General features: G+C 38.3%; 2 protein-coding genes and 1 pseudogene across 2 annotated transcripts; all 3 read left to right on the top strand.

Annotated features, from left to right (window-relative positions):
- The first annotated feature begins 324 nt into the window (after positions 1-324).
- Positions 325-1010, top strand: LOC137723172 (GDP-fucose transporter 1-like; annotated as a pseudogene).
- Positions 1011-6835: 5825 nt separating this feature from the next.
- Positions 6836-7736, top strand: LOC137723171 (uncharacterized). The gene is made up of 2 exons (XM_068462347.1): positions 6836-7145; positions 7447-7736. The coding sequence occupies exons 1-2, from the start codon at positions 6836-6838 to the stop codon at positions 7734-7736; spliced, it is 600 nt and encodes a 199-aa protein (XP_068318448.1).
- A 2968-nt stretch (positions 7737-10704) lies between these two features.
- Positions 10705-13790, top strand: LOC137721744 (elongation factor 1-alpha-like). The gene is made up of 3 exons (XM_068460765.1): positions 10705-10821; positions 11404-11875; positions 12583-13790. Exons 2-3 carry the CDS (start codon positions 11414-11416, stop codon positions 13462-13464), a joined length of 1344 nt encoding a protein of 447 aa, XP_068316866.1. The 5' UTR covers positions 10705-10821; positions 11404-11413; the 3' UTR covers positions 13465-13790.
- The last annotated feature ends 2510 nt before the right edge of the window (positions 13791-16300 follow it).

Here is a 16300-nt window from a genome sequence, read left to right as displayed (position 1 = left end):
GCCTCTGCCGCAACCCCGTCATCCTCTTCGTTTCGCTTCAAAGATCCGAGCTTTTCTGCATGTCGGTGATGTTCAATTCTTCCATAGCTTCCCATTCAACCGATTCAATTGTCGTTTAATGCATTAATTTCAAACCCAAATAGTAGATCGGCATAATCTTCAAAACCCATATCTCAGATTTCTCTATGAAGTGTTCACGTCTTCGATTTCATTCACTTGCCCCTGTTAGTGTAGCCTTTCACTGTACATATAGCTCTTGAAATTTTGAAGATCTGCTCGATATTTTTTTGCTCTGAATTCGAATTGGTACTTTAGTTAGTGACAATGTCTGCGATTAGAGTCGATTCTGCTAAGCCGTACTTCGCTACGAGTAGTCTTGTGATTGGGCATGCTCTCTGTTCTAGCTTGTTAGCCGTGATAATCAAGTTTGCCATTACCAAATTCAACTACCCTGGCCTTTTGACTGCATTGCAGTAACTTACATCTGCTTTGGGAGTTTGGGGTTTGGGAAAGTCGGGATTTTTGCCCCACGATCCCTTCACATGGCAGACGGCCAAGACCTTTTTGCCCGCTGCACTTGTGTTTTACCTTGCTATCTTTATCAACACCAATCTTCTTCGCCATGCGAATGTGGATACGTTTGTAGTGTTTAGATCCTGCACGCCCCTTTTGGTTGCGCTGGCGGATACTGCGTTTAGGAAGCAGCCAATCCCGTCTAAGCTTACCTTTGTTCGTTGTTGATCATTTTGGGTGGAGCTGTTGGTTATGTGGCCAGCGATTGGGGTTTTAGTTCGACTGCGTATTCGTGGGCGTTTGCCGATTTGGTGACCATTGCAACTAAGATGGTTTATATTAAGCATATGTTCACGAATGTCGGTTTGAATGCTTGGGGTTTTGTGTTGTACAACAATCATTTGTGACAGATGATGGCTCTACCGTTTTGGATTATTGGTGGAGAGTGTTCTGATGTGTTTGCAAGGTCAGTCTGGAGATTTTTGAGGCCCAGGTGATGTTAAAAAATGCCCTCAATTCATAGAAAAAAAATTATTTGTTTTCACACGTAAAACATTGATAAAATTATATTTAGAAAAACATTTCAAACTCAATAATTTAGAAACACGGAATAACTAATTTATTTTGTATTGAGAGAAGGAAACCAAAAAATTTCGGGCTTACAAATAGATAGATTATGAGTTTTGTTTTCCATATGAACTTTTAAAGTGTTTTTGTATAAATTGTGTATTTTTTCTTATTTACTAATCTCGTAAATAAAAAATAATAATGTTTTCGAGTCTTTAAGGAAATGTTTAAGTAATGAATGAACATTCAATTAAACATTTTGATGACACATAATATTATCTGCAAATTTGGTCTAAAAATTTAGTCTACGCATTACTCTTTGTTGAAGATTCGACTTGAATTGGAACGGATATTTAAAAATAACAACCCACATAACTACTAGCTAGTAAATAAATTAACAACCAAACAAAAATTTGTAAAATTTGTAAATAAAAAAAAGAAAAAAACATGCACATAGCATTTCAAACTTAAGACCTCTCGTTAATTTAAACAACAAAAACCATCGTTTCTAATTAGACTTCTTGATCATTTAGCCAAATTTTATAAATTTATACTGTTATGAAAAGAAATTTGCAAATATTGGAATGTAAATAAACACATGGTGTTTTGAACCTACGACCACCTCATTACTTTTAAACAACAAAACTATCAGTTCTAGTTAAATTTTTTTTATCACTAAACCAAATTTTATAAATTTATACTCTTGTAAAAACATATATACCACTCTAATAATTTTGGTGCCCCCAATTTTTTTGGACCCCGGACGGTCGCCCTGCCCGCACTAGGCCTGGGCGGAGCCTGTGTGTTTGCTCCTTCTGGATTGAATCTTGCGAATTTCTTTGTCAATTTGATAACTATTTCTTTTTTAGTTTTTAGTTTTGATTTGTTTCTAGAGATAGAAAGAAAGTAGATGAAAACGTGAGGAATGAAAAAGGATTATGCGAGGTTCATGGGAGGTAAAAGCGAGGAATCAAGGACATCATATGAAAACAAAAACCTCGAAAATGTCAAATATGACATAGCTTTATCCAACTGATTCGTCCAAAGTCAAAGACTTCAATTCCCCTTTTAATAACCAATTCTGTATTGTGGGAAATTAACTTTTGTATATTCTAAGAGCAACTCTACCCCTAAAAAAATACGCAAGCATTCAGCCCATTTAATTCACTCAGTGAACAGTGATAGACCCCAATGAATAGTAATAGGTCAAATGCATCTCCACCCCTAAAAAATGTGTTGGCACAAAGTCTAAAAAATACGCTAGCACAAACGATCTCCACCCCTACAAAATGTGCTGGCACCCAGCCCATTTAAAATATTATTAAATTTTAAAAAATAAAATAAATAAATAAATAGTTTTAAATTCGGATAGGATTTTTAACCAATCTTGTCACGCCATTTGTCATTATCCAAACGTACTATTTTGTGAATATATTTCCTCTAAGATTTTCAACCAATCCCGACGCGTCTCGTGTCATTATCTGTTTACAATAGTTTAGCTAAGATTGCGATAAGATTTTCAACCAATCTTGTCACGCCAAGTGTCATTATCTGAATGTACTATTTTGGGGATAGATTTCCAATAAGATTTTCAATCAATCCCGACGCCCCACGTGTCACTATCTATTTACAATAATTTAGCCAAGATTTCGATAAGATTTTCAACCAATCACGTAGTGCCACATGACATTATCCAGAACCTTATCCTTTATTTTTTTGTCCATATAAACCCTACATCCATCCTCACACCAAACTCAATCATTCTTTTTAGCTCAAAATCCTTCTTCATCGTTTTCAAACCTTGAGTTCTTTTTACAATGTCTTCTTCAAGGAGAGTGTATAAACAGTTTGAGGAACAATAGAAAATATTGTTGGCACAACAGGAAGAATTGATCAATCGCGAGGAAGGTGGAGGTGGAGATGAGACTTTCGCAATGGAGGAGGATGAGGATGATGACCATAGAAGGCAAAGGGTGTAATACCCTGAATACTTAAATATATGAAATATATTCATAATTATGAATATGTGGAGAAAATCGAAAATAAATCGATTTATGGTTATGAAGATAGAATTGGGAAATTATGTGACATCCCGTCCCGGGATTATCGAAACGAACGTGCGACATGACCGTTTTGCCCCTGGTTTGTTTCCGTCATGTTGTTTGGTTGTTTTGTGTGGTGTTGGCATGTGTTGGGCCACACACACACACACACTCCCTCTCCCTCTGTCTCTGTCCCGTGTCTCTCTCTCTCCCTTCTTTCTTCTTCTTCCTTCTGTAAACGTACGGACAAACACATAATCACACCAAAACGTCACAGATCGAAGGAACCAGGACCACATTTGAGCTCGTGAGGCTCGTGCGAGTGCAGCTATACCATTTTCAGGTAAGAAATCCGTCGTTTTCACGTCGATTCGACGATGTCCGTTTTGAGTACTGTTCATGCAAATTTAATCTAGCTTGTTTTTGGGATTTTGAAGCTCATAGATGTCTTAGTGAGGTCCCAAGGAGCTTAGAAGTACTTTGTTGGACGATTTTGGACGTCGGGATAGCTTGGTTCGAAGTTGGCCGGTTTTGGACAGTTTGCACAGGTAAAATCGTGTGGTTTTTGGCCTTTAAAAGTAGTTGGAATGTGTTCTCCTAGTCCTAAGCTTCATTTTGGTTCAAGAAACGTGAAAAATGGTGTTGAAACGAGTGAGAAAACACGATTTGAAATTTTTCCAGTTTTCCGGCGCCGGAGGTTCGCCGGAGAAGGTGACGGAATATTCCTGACGTCGTTAACGGAATCTGTCAAAACTGACGGAATATTCCTAACGGCGTCAGTTGACGCCGTCCGTGTGCACCGCACGTGCCTACGAGTGGCCGTGCCTTGGCCAGCGCGTGGGGGCGCGTGCGGCGGAGGAAAATTTTTCTAAAAATATGGTTGTGATCCTGAGGTTGTGTAGAGCACGTTGGTATATTCAATTGTCCATTTTGAGCAATGTATGAGAAGCTATTACGAGAAGTTGGTTATGTGCTTTAAAGTTAACGTTTTTATAGCTATTTCGCATATAGGTGACACGTACCCCGAGGACGAGCGTGCACACGCGAGGCAGGGGGGCTACGACCCTTCTACATACCAGTGAGTGGGCTTTTGTTTTCTGTATATACCTATATACATTTATATTCCCAGAAATTGAATAAATGTTTATTAGTTTATGCCATGCATTACATTATCGTTATCCGTGCATCGTTGACTACGTTATTGTTGCATACATATACACATATGAATATTGGGTGCTGTGGACGCACAGGTAAGTGCCAGGTAAGTGGTATTCATGTTTACATTCAGTAATGAATTGAGATAGTTAGAGAGCTCATAACCTGCACCCCCGGTGTTAGTGCTCCCGCCCAGAGTAGGGCACAGTCCTTCACGTGATGTTCACCTCCCGCACCACACACTCAGCTTGGATCCAAGTTAGGTGCACAGTCCTGTCGTACAGACCACTTTAGGTGGTTCCGACTCGTAGGTGACCCGCGATTATTCGCACAGCCTTCACGTGATCGTAGCACTAGAGCGTACATATGTATTACACCCAGGCCTGTCGTACAGACCATTTTAGGTGGTTCCGACTCGTGGGCAGGTTCAGATATTGAGATTGAGATTTGAGCTCTAGATGCAGCCGTACAGGTCACGTTAGGTGACTCCGGCTGCCAGATTGTATGATATTGATATGATTTATACCTGAGCACTTGCATATCATAGTGATATTTCAGCATGGCATATTTTGAGCACATGGCATGGATTTGAGCATGTTAGCATACGTAGTATGCGTATATATATTTTTCTGGGAAGTATACAGGTTTTACGGCGAGGGGTTAGAAAGTATTTTGTAAATGGTTTTCGAAAGATTTGTTTTTGCCCACTCACGCTTTTGTTTTGCGCCCCTCCAGGTTCTAGTTGCTTAGCTGTTTCGGTGGTTTCCCAGAGGACTTTTCCGGCACTTCTGACAGACACCTATCATTGTAGGGTCACCTTCGGGTGTACTTTTATTGTATTGTTTCTTTTGGGCTGCTGTAGACTTGCTCTGAATTTGTGACTCACACGCTAGCACTTGTATTAGTACATTGTATGCTAGTTAGTTTTTAATTATTCGTACTTTATATTACTATTTTATTAGCTTCCGCACGTGCACATGGCTACGTCACCTTCGTGTGATGGCCAGCACGCCCTGATCTCGGTCGGGGTGTGTCAAATTATTATCATTCACATAATTGTATTATTGAGATTTTATGTTATTTTTCAAGAAATCATATTAATTTATTTGAAATCAGTTCTAAATTAAACTGGTTACGAATTTGAAGTTTGGAAGTTAATTATTTAAAATCCGTAAACCATTCGAGGTCACAATTTATATTTTAAAATAGAGCTCGATCTCACAAATGCGTGGACGCAAAACGGAGTTATAACGAAGAGGTTATTAACGATAGAATTTGAGGACGAAATAGTCATTTTAGCATTAAGAGGGAAGGCTCCAGAAAATGTGGAGCAATGGGAGTGCAACGTGTGTGGCTGTGATTAAAAGGGAAGAAGAGAAAAATGAGGGACTGGGACCAATGGGAGGGGAAAGAAATGAGGGCACGGGAGAGAAGGAAAAGGAGAAAATACAGGGGAAATGGGTACCCGTGAAACCGTGACCCGACCCAGACCTAACTCCCAACTCCGAACACCGTTGACGGCGAGGTTAGCGTCAAAATGAGCCTTCCTTCAAGGCCAATCGATCTCTCTCCCATTTTAGTCCGAAAATGTAATAAAATTTGGAGGATTACGAGAGAAACAGTGAGGAAGAGTGACGGGTTGGCTTCAAATTCACCATGATCTAAAGCTAACTCCACCCATAAACACCACACATAGTCATACCTCAACCTTATGAACAAATCCCATCCATTGGTTGGGGCGGGGATCACTGGAGGAGTTGAATCAAGAACACCCAAAACAAAGGTTTCGGCGGTTCGTGGCCAATTTGAGGGGTTTCCCGGACAAACTGGACTTGGCCGCAGGTATAAAGTTTGATCTACTCTTTGAGATCTTTATTTCTGAAATTTTTGAGAATTTTTAAAAATAGATGAATTTTCCTGCGAGTCGGAGCGGCCGACCGCCACCTGCGGTGGCGCGCGTGGCTAAGACAATGATATTGCTCTTTTTAAGCTAATTACAATGTTCTGAGCCCGTATTTATAATATATTTGATGTGAATCAATTGTTTGGATTTAATTTATGAAGTGTTAGTCATTTTAAAATGTGAAGATTATGAAATAGAATTTAGAATGTGAACTACGAATGGTTTGATCCCTGTTTAGGGTACGTAAGCAGTCTAACGAGACGTTAGATGCAGCCATAAAATAAGTGAGATTAAATAATTGAGAATTAATATTTAGATTGAATTTTGACCTAAGAGAAGGAAAGGGTTCTAAATTGGAAGTGAAATTGAATGTTTTGGTAAATGATTAATGTTTATGAATTACACGTGGGGTGAAGGAAACTATTTGGAGAATGCTACTAATGATAGTGTTTTCAATTGTTAATTTAATGTTATGTTTTGACATTTAAGAAAATATGGATAGCTTGTAAGAATCTAAATCATTGACTTAGAGGAGTGTGACTAATGAAAATAAATTAACTATGATTTGAAATTGGGCCTATCAACAAAATCAATCCCTGAAAAAAAAAAATTTCAGGGCCGGGGCGTTACAGAGGGCCCACATTCCCACCGTGTCATGGAAGTTATGGGTCAGATAGCCAAACCCAGACATGTCATGGAAACTATTTGCAACCATGATCCATACTTTGTGCAAAAAGATGATGCTTTTCATGTTCTAGGTCTTATTCCTAAGCAAAAAATTATGACTGCTTTGCGAATGCTTGTATATGGAGCATCTACATACCAAGTTGATGAGATCGCGAGGATGGGAAAAATAACTATTATGGAGTCCTTGATGCGGTTTTGCTTTGCAATTGAAGTGCTCTACACCAATGAGTACCTTCGGAAACCCACGCCTAGGGACATGCGAAGGCTTCTGAGGAAAGGTGAGATGCAAGGCTTCCTTGGCATGATTGGAAGCATCGACTGCATGCACTGGACTTGGAAACACTGTCCAAGTGCGTGGTAAGGAGCTTATGGCGACAATAATAAGCCAAAAGTATTTTGGAAGCGGTGGCTTCATTTGATACATGAATTTGGCATGCTTTTTTGGTGTTTCAGGAGCTCAAAATAACCTAAATGTCCTTACCTAATCTCCAATGTTTGACGAATTGTTGCAAGGAAAAACGCCGAGATGCACATATTGGGTTAATGGCCATAAATATGACGGACCATATTACCTTGCAGACGACATTTACCCAAGGTGGTCAACGTTTGTCAAAACAGTCCCACATCTACATAGTGAAAAAGAAAAACACTTCACAAAATTTCAAGAGGGGTGTAGGAAGGATGTGGAGAATTGTTTTGGTATTCTGCAAGCTCGCTGGGCGATTGTCAGGGCTGCTGCTAGAATGTTTGATGTCAAGGCTCTTCAATCCATCATGATGACGTGTATTATTCTCCACAACATGATTGTGGAAGATGAGTATGATTATGATGTCGTTGATGAATATGAGTCGGATACGATGAACAACTGAAAAACACGTATCTACTATGCTTATGACTGGACCGAAGATCCCGCGCAACATGAGCCGTTAGAATGGGATGGACATTACAATGAATTGATCTTTGAGCGGTACACTTTAGTGCAAGAGCCATACTAGCACATACGCCACCATAATGACTTGATTGAGCAACAGTGGGGATTGTAACAATGTGAAGATAATTAAAATGAGCTTCTAGTTGAAGAATAAATTGTATTTTTTTTAAGTTTATGAAATTTTATTTAGTGTGCTTTTTTTATAAAGTTTATTTGGTGAGGTTATGTAATAATTGGGTGTTTTTTTTTTAAAGTTTATTTGGTGAATTTATGTAATCTTATTTGATGTGTTTAAATAAAGTTCCAAAAATAAATTTAAAATTACATTAAGTTTTAAAAATAAATATTAAATTACACAAAGTACGAATAATAAATAAGAAATTACATCTATTAATAAAAATAAATAAGAAATTACATAAAGTACTAAAAAAAATACGAAATTATACAAAGTCTGTGGAGCTAGGATATGTGGTGCTAGGATCTTCGTTGCTAGGATATGTGTAGCTAGAACCCCATCGACTTGTTTCCGCATCTCTTGCACACCTCATTCACACCACGTCTCTTTTTTTCGAAGTCCAAAAATATTTTGAATTTGGATACAGTCTTACTAAAGGCTTGTTCATAGTGTCACGATCTGCTTGAGCCATCCTTTCTTCTCTAAGCATCTCATTTTCTCGATTAAGTACTTCTCTAATCATCTCATTCTCTCGATTAAGTATTTCTCTTTGTCTCTCAGACGCTGCATCACGTCTTTCAATAATTGCTAATATTGCTACCATGGTAGCATCTTTTTCCTCATTTCTAGTCGTTTTCCACGCCATGTTCAGTTCACCTTGGCAAGCAAGTTCGTTCATATATTTAGTGTAGTCATTTTTGGAAGAACTACCTTTTTTCTTTGATGCCTTTTTACCTTGAGGCCAGAGGGATTGACGAGTCGATTGGGTCTCCGGCACTTTTTCAGGCGTCCCTTCCGTCTCTTCAAATGTGTCGCCTTCTTGTTCGGTTGTGTCTGCCTCTGGCGAACTATGTAGACTCATGCCGTGAGTGACAACTTCTGGACTGGTTGCCACAATTTTGTATCTGGGTCAATCTTTGACAATTTGCCAACATTCATATTTGTTGAATGATTTGTTTTGGTTCTTCAAATTATAGAATGCTTGTGCTTGTGGTGTCTATAAATGTGGGATAAGACAAGATTATAAAATGTGGGTGTAACACAAATAAATAAATTAAAATATTGAGGCGGGTGGAATGCATATAAATAAATAAATAAAAATATTGTCACATGATCCGCTAAACTTGTCCCACTACGCAAATTACCGGAAGCAAGAGAGATGGCGTTTTTCCAACAAGTAAAGGCTGCGTTGAGTTTTTTCCAACGACCTTGAAAACCTTGACTACTTCTGGCATATTTTCCATATACATCGCAAAACTCCTTAGTAATTTTACTCCACATTTCTCGCTTATCCATCTCATTAACTGTAATTAGGTCATGAGTAGTGTGAACTCAGCATTCATACAAAGTAAGATCTTCGATGAGCTTCCACGTAGTCATTTTTTTCTCTCAAAAATTATATGAAAGCTTTGGTAAACATTGTTGAAAATATTGAAATGTGGTGTAAGGTGGAATACGAGGGTTAGGTGTTTATAGGAAAAATAAATTAATTTTAAAATTTTTTTATGTATTTTTTAAACAATTTTTAATTATTTTTTTTATCAATTTTAATTTAGGTAATTAATCTGGACCATTGGATTTGAAAAAAATTCAAATCCAACAGCCTATACCTGGACACGTGGCCAACGGTCATAATTCTGACAGTTGTGCCTTTTTTTATTTATTTATGGGGAAAAAATGTGGATCGTTGATCTCTGGATCGGACGGTCCAGATTAATTTCAAATTCAAAATTTTTTGACCGTTGGAAATCTAACTGTCTAGAAAACTAACCGTTGGAGGCCTCCCATCTAATCATCTCAATGTGCCTGTGCTAGCGGGCCACCCCCATTTTTTGTTGTTGGGATGCGTGCCTGGCGAAAAAAAAAAAATTCAAATGGCCTCCGACACCATGCTGGCGTCATCATGGTGTTAGATGGCCCGGTCCATGGCTTTGTTGATTCTGGGCTGTCATGGAGACCAACTTGGGTTGTGTGCCAGCCTATATGCTGGGCTGAAGTGGATTGGTTAGGTGTCGACCTAAAGAGTTCCCAGTGGAACTGCTCTAAAATGGTAAACTAGACGTGTAGACATGACACCATTGAATAATAAATTTGTTGTTATGTCATCATATGGGTATTTATTTATTTATTTTAAACAACGATACTATCTGTACTAAGAGAAGGGATAAACATAGCATCACAATGAGTTAATAATAATATAGTTTAAATTCGCCCTTAACGAGAATCGAACATACGACATTTCACTTATAAGTGAAGATGAATACCACTATATCATAGTACTAATTAGCGTCATCATATAAGTGTTTGAATTATATAGGTATTTTATATAGAGAAATACTAAGGAGACTATCTCCAATGGGACTTGCACATAGACCGCCTCATTTTTTTAGCACAATATTATGTAATTTTGGCACAAAAATAAACGTTAAACGGTGAGTTGACAAATAATTTATTAACGATCCCACTTTTGAAAAAGCCTCCTTAGCATTTTTGTTATATAAACAAGATTCCCAAATTTGGAAATTTATGGCAATTTTCACTATTTAATTACTAAGGGTAAATAAAACCGGCCAAACATTGTGCGATAAAAAATGAAAAGCCCTAAATTCGCGTTGACTTCTTACTTGAAAAGCAAGCCAGGAGGTCAAACTCGTAATTTTGGATACACCCAGGGGCAAACAAGTAAACCGACAAAGCGGCCCCCGAAGCAAACCCTAGATAATTTCCCAGACCCCCTCACTCAGCCTATAAAAAAGTCACGTTGCGCCTCATAAACCCTACGCTTTCATTTCTCACTGCCTCTGCCGCTCTCGCTTGAACCAAGAGTTTGAGCTTCCAGATCTCCGAGGTATTATCCTTCTCCTCCTCGATTCGCTTTCCGTTTTCTGTAGATTTTAGACTGCAATCGTTGTTCGTCGCTGCCTTTTGATTTCGTTTTCGTTCATCTGGATTTGTTTATGGCTCTATCGATGCATGTTTCTTTCGCTTGTCCTTAATTAAAATTCATGAACTTGATGATTGTGTTTCTTTAGTTTAATGCGATAGATCGATTGACTAAAACCAAATTTAAAGCTTTTGTCTTTTTTTTTTTTTTTTTTTTTTTGTTGAATGTTTTCTGGATAGTAGACGAAAATCAGTTGACTAAACCCAGATGGGTGTTTTTTGATGATATAGATCCGATTGATTTTGTACAAAGTTTTGTTTTACAATATATCACAGATGTGTTCATATGAATCAACTATTTTACAATATGGTTTAGATTTTTTTATTAATTAAAATTTAAAAATTATTAATTAAAATGAAGAATTGTTTTTAAAGAACAAACTTACTATATGGTATTAAATTTCATTTGGGATTATTTTTTTTATTATTCTGATATTGTTTTGTGGGATGAATTGTTGATTTAATTCATTTTGCATGTTGTGTGTAGGTAAATTAACATGGGTAAAGAGAAGTTTCACATCAACATCGTGGTCATTGGCCATGTCGACTCCGGCAAGTCGACCACCACTGGTCATCTTATCTACAAGCTTGGAGGTATTGACAAGCGTGTGATTGAGAGGTTCGAGAAGGAAGCTGCTGAGATGAACAAAAGGTCGTTCAAGTATGCCTGGGTGCTTGACAAGCTTAAGGCCGAGCGTGAGCGTGGTATCACCATTGATATCGCCTTGTGGAAGTTTGAGACCACAAAGTACTATTGCACAGTCATTGATGCTCCGGGGCATCGTGATTTCATTAAGAACATGATTACTGGAACTTCACAGGCTGACTGTGCTGTTCTCATCATTGACTCCACCACTGGTGGTTTTGAAGCTGGTATTTCCAAGGACGGACAGACCCGTGAGCATGCTCTTCTTGCTTTCACCCTCGGTGTGAAGCAGATGATTTGCTGCTGTAACAAGGTATAAATCCCACTTTAATTTATTGTCTTTGAATATTATGATTATGTTATTTTGTTATTTCTGACTTTTGTGTGCAGCTAGTTCTATCCGATAAAGGGAACCTCCCATAGTTCAAATGCCCTTTGTGGTTCTATTGATTGGCATTTGTGGGCATCAATGATGCCCCAAACTATGGGTAGTGTCCACTTTATTAGGAGATGTTTGGATTTATGAATTGGAGGGACTGCCTGGTGGCGTAGTTCTCAGTTAACTATTGAGGGTTCGATTCCCTCTCTCTCCTACAATTTAGAAGTGGTTTATCTAAACCTTCAGTGCTTTGTATTGATGTGGCATGCAATTATTTTAATTGAATTTGCTATGTCTAAGCGTCTGCATTGTTGAATTTTCACAAGTTTTGTGTTATTCCGTGTTGGTTCCTTTTTTATTTGTGCACGGGTTTGTTTTGCTTATTGTAACAATGTACAGGTGTGGGCAAGTAACATGTCATTTTTTTCTTAACTTTATGCATCTTGATCAATAACTTAGAAAAAGCGTGTAATGATCTATGAATTTGTAGTGTTTATACTCTAGATGATGCCAAATAACTGTTTTCTGTTATTTGTGTGTTCTCCTGACTGGTTGTTATTCACTTGTAAAACTGCTTTTGTTGTACTGGTTTGCTGAATTTGATTATGCACTTATTCCCTTGTTTGCATTGCTTCTTGTAGATGGATGCCACCACTCCTAAGTACTCTAAGGCAAGGTATGAAGAAATCGTGAAGGAAGTTTCATCCTACCTGAAGAAGGTTGGGTACAACCCCGACAAAATCGCCTTTGTTCCCATATCTGGGTTTGAGGGTGACAACATGATTGAGAGGTCCACCAACCTTGACTGGTACAAGGGACCAACCCTTCTTGAGGCTCTTGACCTGATCAACGAGCCCAAGAGGCCCTCAGACAAGCCCCTCCGTCTTCCTCTTCAGGATGTGTACAAGATTGGTGGTATTGGAACTGTGCCAGTGGGACGTGTAGAGACTGGTATAGTCAAGCCTGGTATGGTTGTCACTTTTGGTCCAACTGGTCTGACCACTGAAGTTAAGTCAGTTGAGATGCATCATGAGGCTCTTCAGGAGGCACTCCCCGGTGACAATGTCGGGTTCAATGTTAAGAATGTTGCTGTGAAGGATCTCAAGCGTGGTTTCGTTGCATCCAACTCCAAGGACGACCCTGCCAAGGAGGCTGCCAACTTCACATCCCAGGTTATCATCATGAACCACCCTGGTCAGATCGGTAACGGATATGCCCCAGTTCTGGATTGCCACACTTCCCACATTGCTGTGAAGTTCGGTGAGATCCTTACCAAGATTGACAGGAGGTCTGGAAAGGAGATTGAGAAGGAGCCAAAGTTCTTGAAGAACGGAGATGCAGGTATGGTGAAGATGCTTCCCACCAAGCCCATGGTTGTTGAGACCTTCTCTGAGTACCCACCATTGGGTCGCTTTGCTGTTCGTGACATGCGCCAGACTGTTGCTGTCGGTGTAATCAAGAGCGTTGAGAAGAAGGATCCCAGCGGTGCCAAGGTCACAAAGTCTGCTGCCAAGAAGAAGTGAACAGTGGCCCGAACTCAAACTTTCACAGACGCAAACGTATGCTTTTATGATACGAGCTCACATCTTAGTTGTGTGGTTTTAAGTGGTTTAGTCAGTTTAGTTTGTAATTGTTTTGATTCCGGTCTGATGTTTTCATTCTCGAGTGTCCACTCCCAGAATTGGGTGCTGGACAGGCGGTGGTGATGCATCTGATTTATGCTTTCAGTCGCTTCCGCCTTCGGGAGGAGGATGTTTTTGAGTTGTTGAGACTATTTACTTTTCAAGTTTTGTTGCGTCTGTTGAAGGGATAATTTTTGAGCTTATATATTTATGTTGCCTTATCTTCATCTTCTATTTGTTATTTTAGTATTGCTGATTCTTGAAGTTTGTTTATTTACCGAGATAATGCATGCTTGGCATCCTTCAGAGGTTAACGTGGTGCGTATTGTTCTAGTAGAGCATTTTAGAAAGTACTTTGTTGGGAACGCAAATCTGACCTGGGTTTTAACATGGCTTTTTAAAAAGTACTTTTCGTTAGAGTTCTTGCTTTTCTGGTTTTTTCAGGCCCACTTTTTTGTTTTGGAGTAATTGTTTGCGTTTTTTCTTTTGACAAAATAAATGTCACTGATGAAATGGTCACCAAGGATCAGACCTGAAATGAAATATGTGGCTCAACCGCCTTCCGGAAAATCTCTGCCCTCGGTGTCTTGCTCATCCAACCTGCCCGCCCCAACGTCCTCTCCAGAGGCGTCGAAGCCGGAATTGTGGCATCAAAAATTAGCAGAACCAATTGGGTGGTTCATTACAATTTGTATACTTTGGTTAGAAGTAAGAACCAAGCTGATATGGGTGTTCATTTGATTTGATTGGAATCTACCCTCGCAGTTTCTCCTTTTAATTGATGGAAAGGGATCCTTTTGGATCTCTTCCACCAAATTTACCCAATCACCTAATCGGAGTCTTCCAACCGTTAAAGTTATTATAACTTTTAAAAGGGTTTCATGTTTGTAGCTTTTGGATCAAATTTCAAGGATCCGAATTGATTGATTGAGTGAATTTGGTGGAAGAGATCCGAAGAGGACTGCTTTCCTTAATTGATGACTGTGGGAAGAAAGTGTGTGGCAAGCAAACTATTGTGATATGTAGCTGCGACTAACATTTCTCGGCATTGCCAATTAATGGTTTCCGGGCACCGCCACCTCTGGGCATTAGCCGGGAGGGAGGTTGATACCCTAAACCCTAAACTTGGTTGTGTTACTCTTTGAGTTTTTAATTTTTTTTTTTTTTTTTTCAATGTTCGAACAGAAGGCCATTCTTGATAGATCTTCATTTCAAGAGGTGTTGACTATTTTTTGCTAAAAATATATAAATGACATTTGTTAATTAACATATGCCGAGAAAAGTAACTTTTACACCTTAAATTTTTTCGTGCATGTCAATTTGGGCATTTTGGATGAAATAAATCAAGAAAAATCAAGCGAAAATAATTAATTGGAGATGCGTGTAACCATTTTTTTTTTTTTTTTTTTAAGGACAAATGATACGTAGAACCGTCTAACCAGTAAGTAATTTAATATGTTCCATACTATGCATTTGGGTTGACTATACAATATTCTCACGATCTAAGTCGTTCACTTTGTAGTATTCATTCACAAATCATTCTTACAAAATATAATCCAAATTGGCAGACGTTTTAGTGTCTAATTGTGACATAGAAAAATAGACAACTATGTCGTTGAAAAAAAAAGGGAAATGATTATGATAATAATCAAATAGCTAAATAAATGGATTTTTGTAAGAAGAAATTGTAGCAATAGTCTTGAACTTAGTTGGAGTAATGGTCATTCAACTAAAAATTCATAATCACTAGTCCTTTAACTCATCAAAACGTGCAGATATAGTCATTTTCGTCAATTGCGTTAGAACTTTTGTCAAAGTGAGTCATGCACGTGAGACTGAATCAAGGGGCAAATATGAAAAATCAAATGAGAAAATTTTTATCCATGGTCCCTCTACTTTAACTCAATTGGAGCGATAATCGCTCAATTTTAATTCAATTATAGCGATAGTTCCTCAACCCTAACCCAATTGTAGCAATGATCTCATCTCTTTAATCCAATTGTAACTATGGTTCTTCCAACATGACCCATTTTGACGGAATTCTAACGGAGTTGAGAAAAAGGAACATAATTGCACGTTTTGATGAGTTAAGGAACCAATGATCATGGATGTTTAGTTGAGAAACTATTGCTCCAATTGAGTTAAAGTTAAAGAACTATTGCTACAATTTGATTTATAATTTTTAATTTTTTTTTATCAAACGATATTATCTACACTAAATGGGAGGAAGTGGGCTTAGCCTTACAATGATCTAGCAATAATATGGTTCAAATTAGCCTTTGACGAGAATCGAACCTAAGACTTCTCACTTATAAGGGAAGAGGAATACCACTAGACCGTAGTACTATGTGACACAATTTGATGTTTTTTGAATAAGGATTTACAAAGCGAAGTATTGTTGTAGATGTGTAATGCTAGGGAGACCAAATTCCAAACTAAATAATGTATGACCAATAAGAAATAAATACGTTAATTGACACTTAATTAATAATCCAATCATCTACCACAAGATCATTTGGTTTGTAATTTGATTTAAAAAATTTGATGCTCCTAGCAACAATATCCATTGTGAATTAGGTATAACCGGATGCAGTAATACACCCTTTAACGGAGGATCTGTTTGGTCTGCTAAAATGACATTTGTATCCTCGCCTGAGTAACTGCCAGTCTCCCCTCCACCTGTCATTCTTTTGCTTTACAAGTTACAATCCCTTCTTTCAAACTGGTATACGAATCC

The sequence above is a fragment of the Pyrus communis genome, chromosome 17, assembly GCF_963583255.1.
Source record: "Pyrus communis chromosome 17, drPyrComm1.1, whole genome shotgun sequence".
NCBI lineage: Eukaryota > Viridiplantae > Streptophyta > Magnoliopsida > Rosales > Rosaceae > Pyrus > Pyrus communis.
The sequence above is the reverse complement of the archived record's forward strand: the minus strand, read 5'-3'. Positions and strand labels throughout refer to the sequence as shown.

Coding starts and splice junctions, on each gene's coding strand:
- LOC137721744 (XM_068460765.1), top strand. CDS start 11,414: ATGGGTAAAGAGAAGTTTCACATCAACATCGTGGTCATTGGCCATGTC. Junction 11,876..12,582: donor TGATTTGCTGCTGTAACAAG/GTATAAATCCCA, acceptor TGCTTCTTGTAG/ATGGATGCCACCACTCCTAA.
- LOC137723171 (XM_068462347.1), top strand. CDS start 6,836: ATGGAAGTTATGGGTCAGATAGCCAAACCCAGACATGTCATGGAAACT. Junction 7,146..7,446: donor GCGAAGGCTTCTGAGGAAAG/GTGAGATGCAAG, acceptor ATTACCTTGCAG/ACGACATTTACCCAAGGTGG.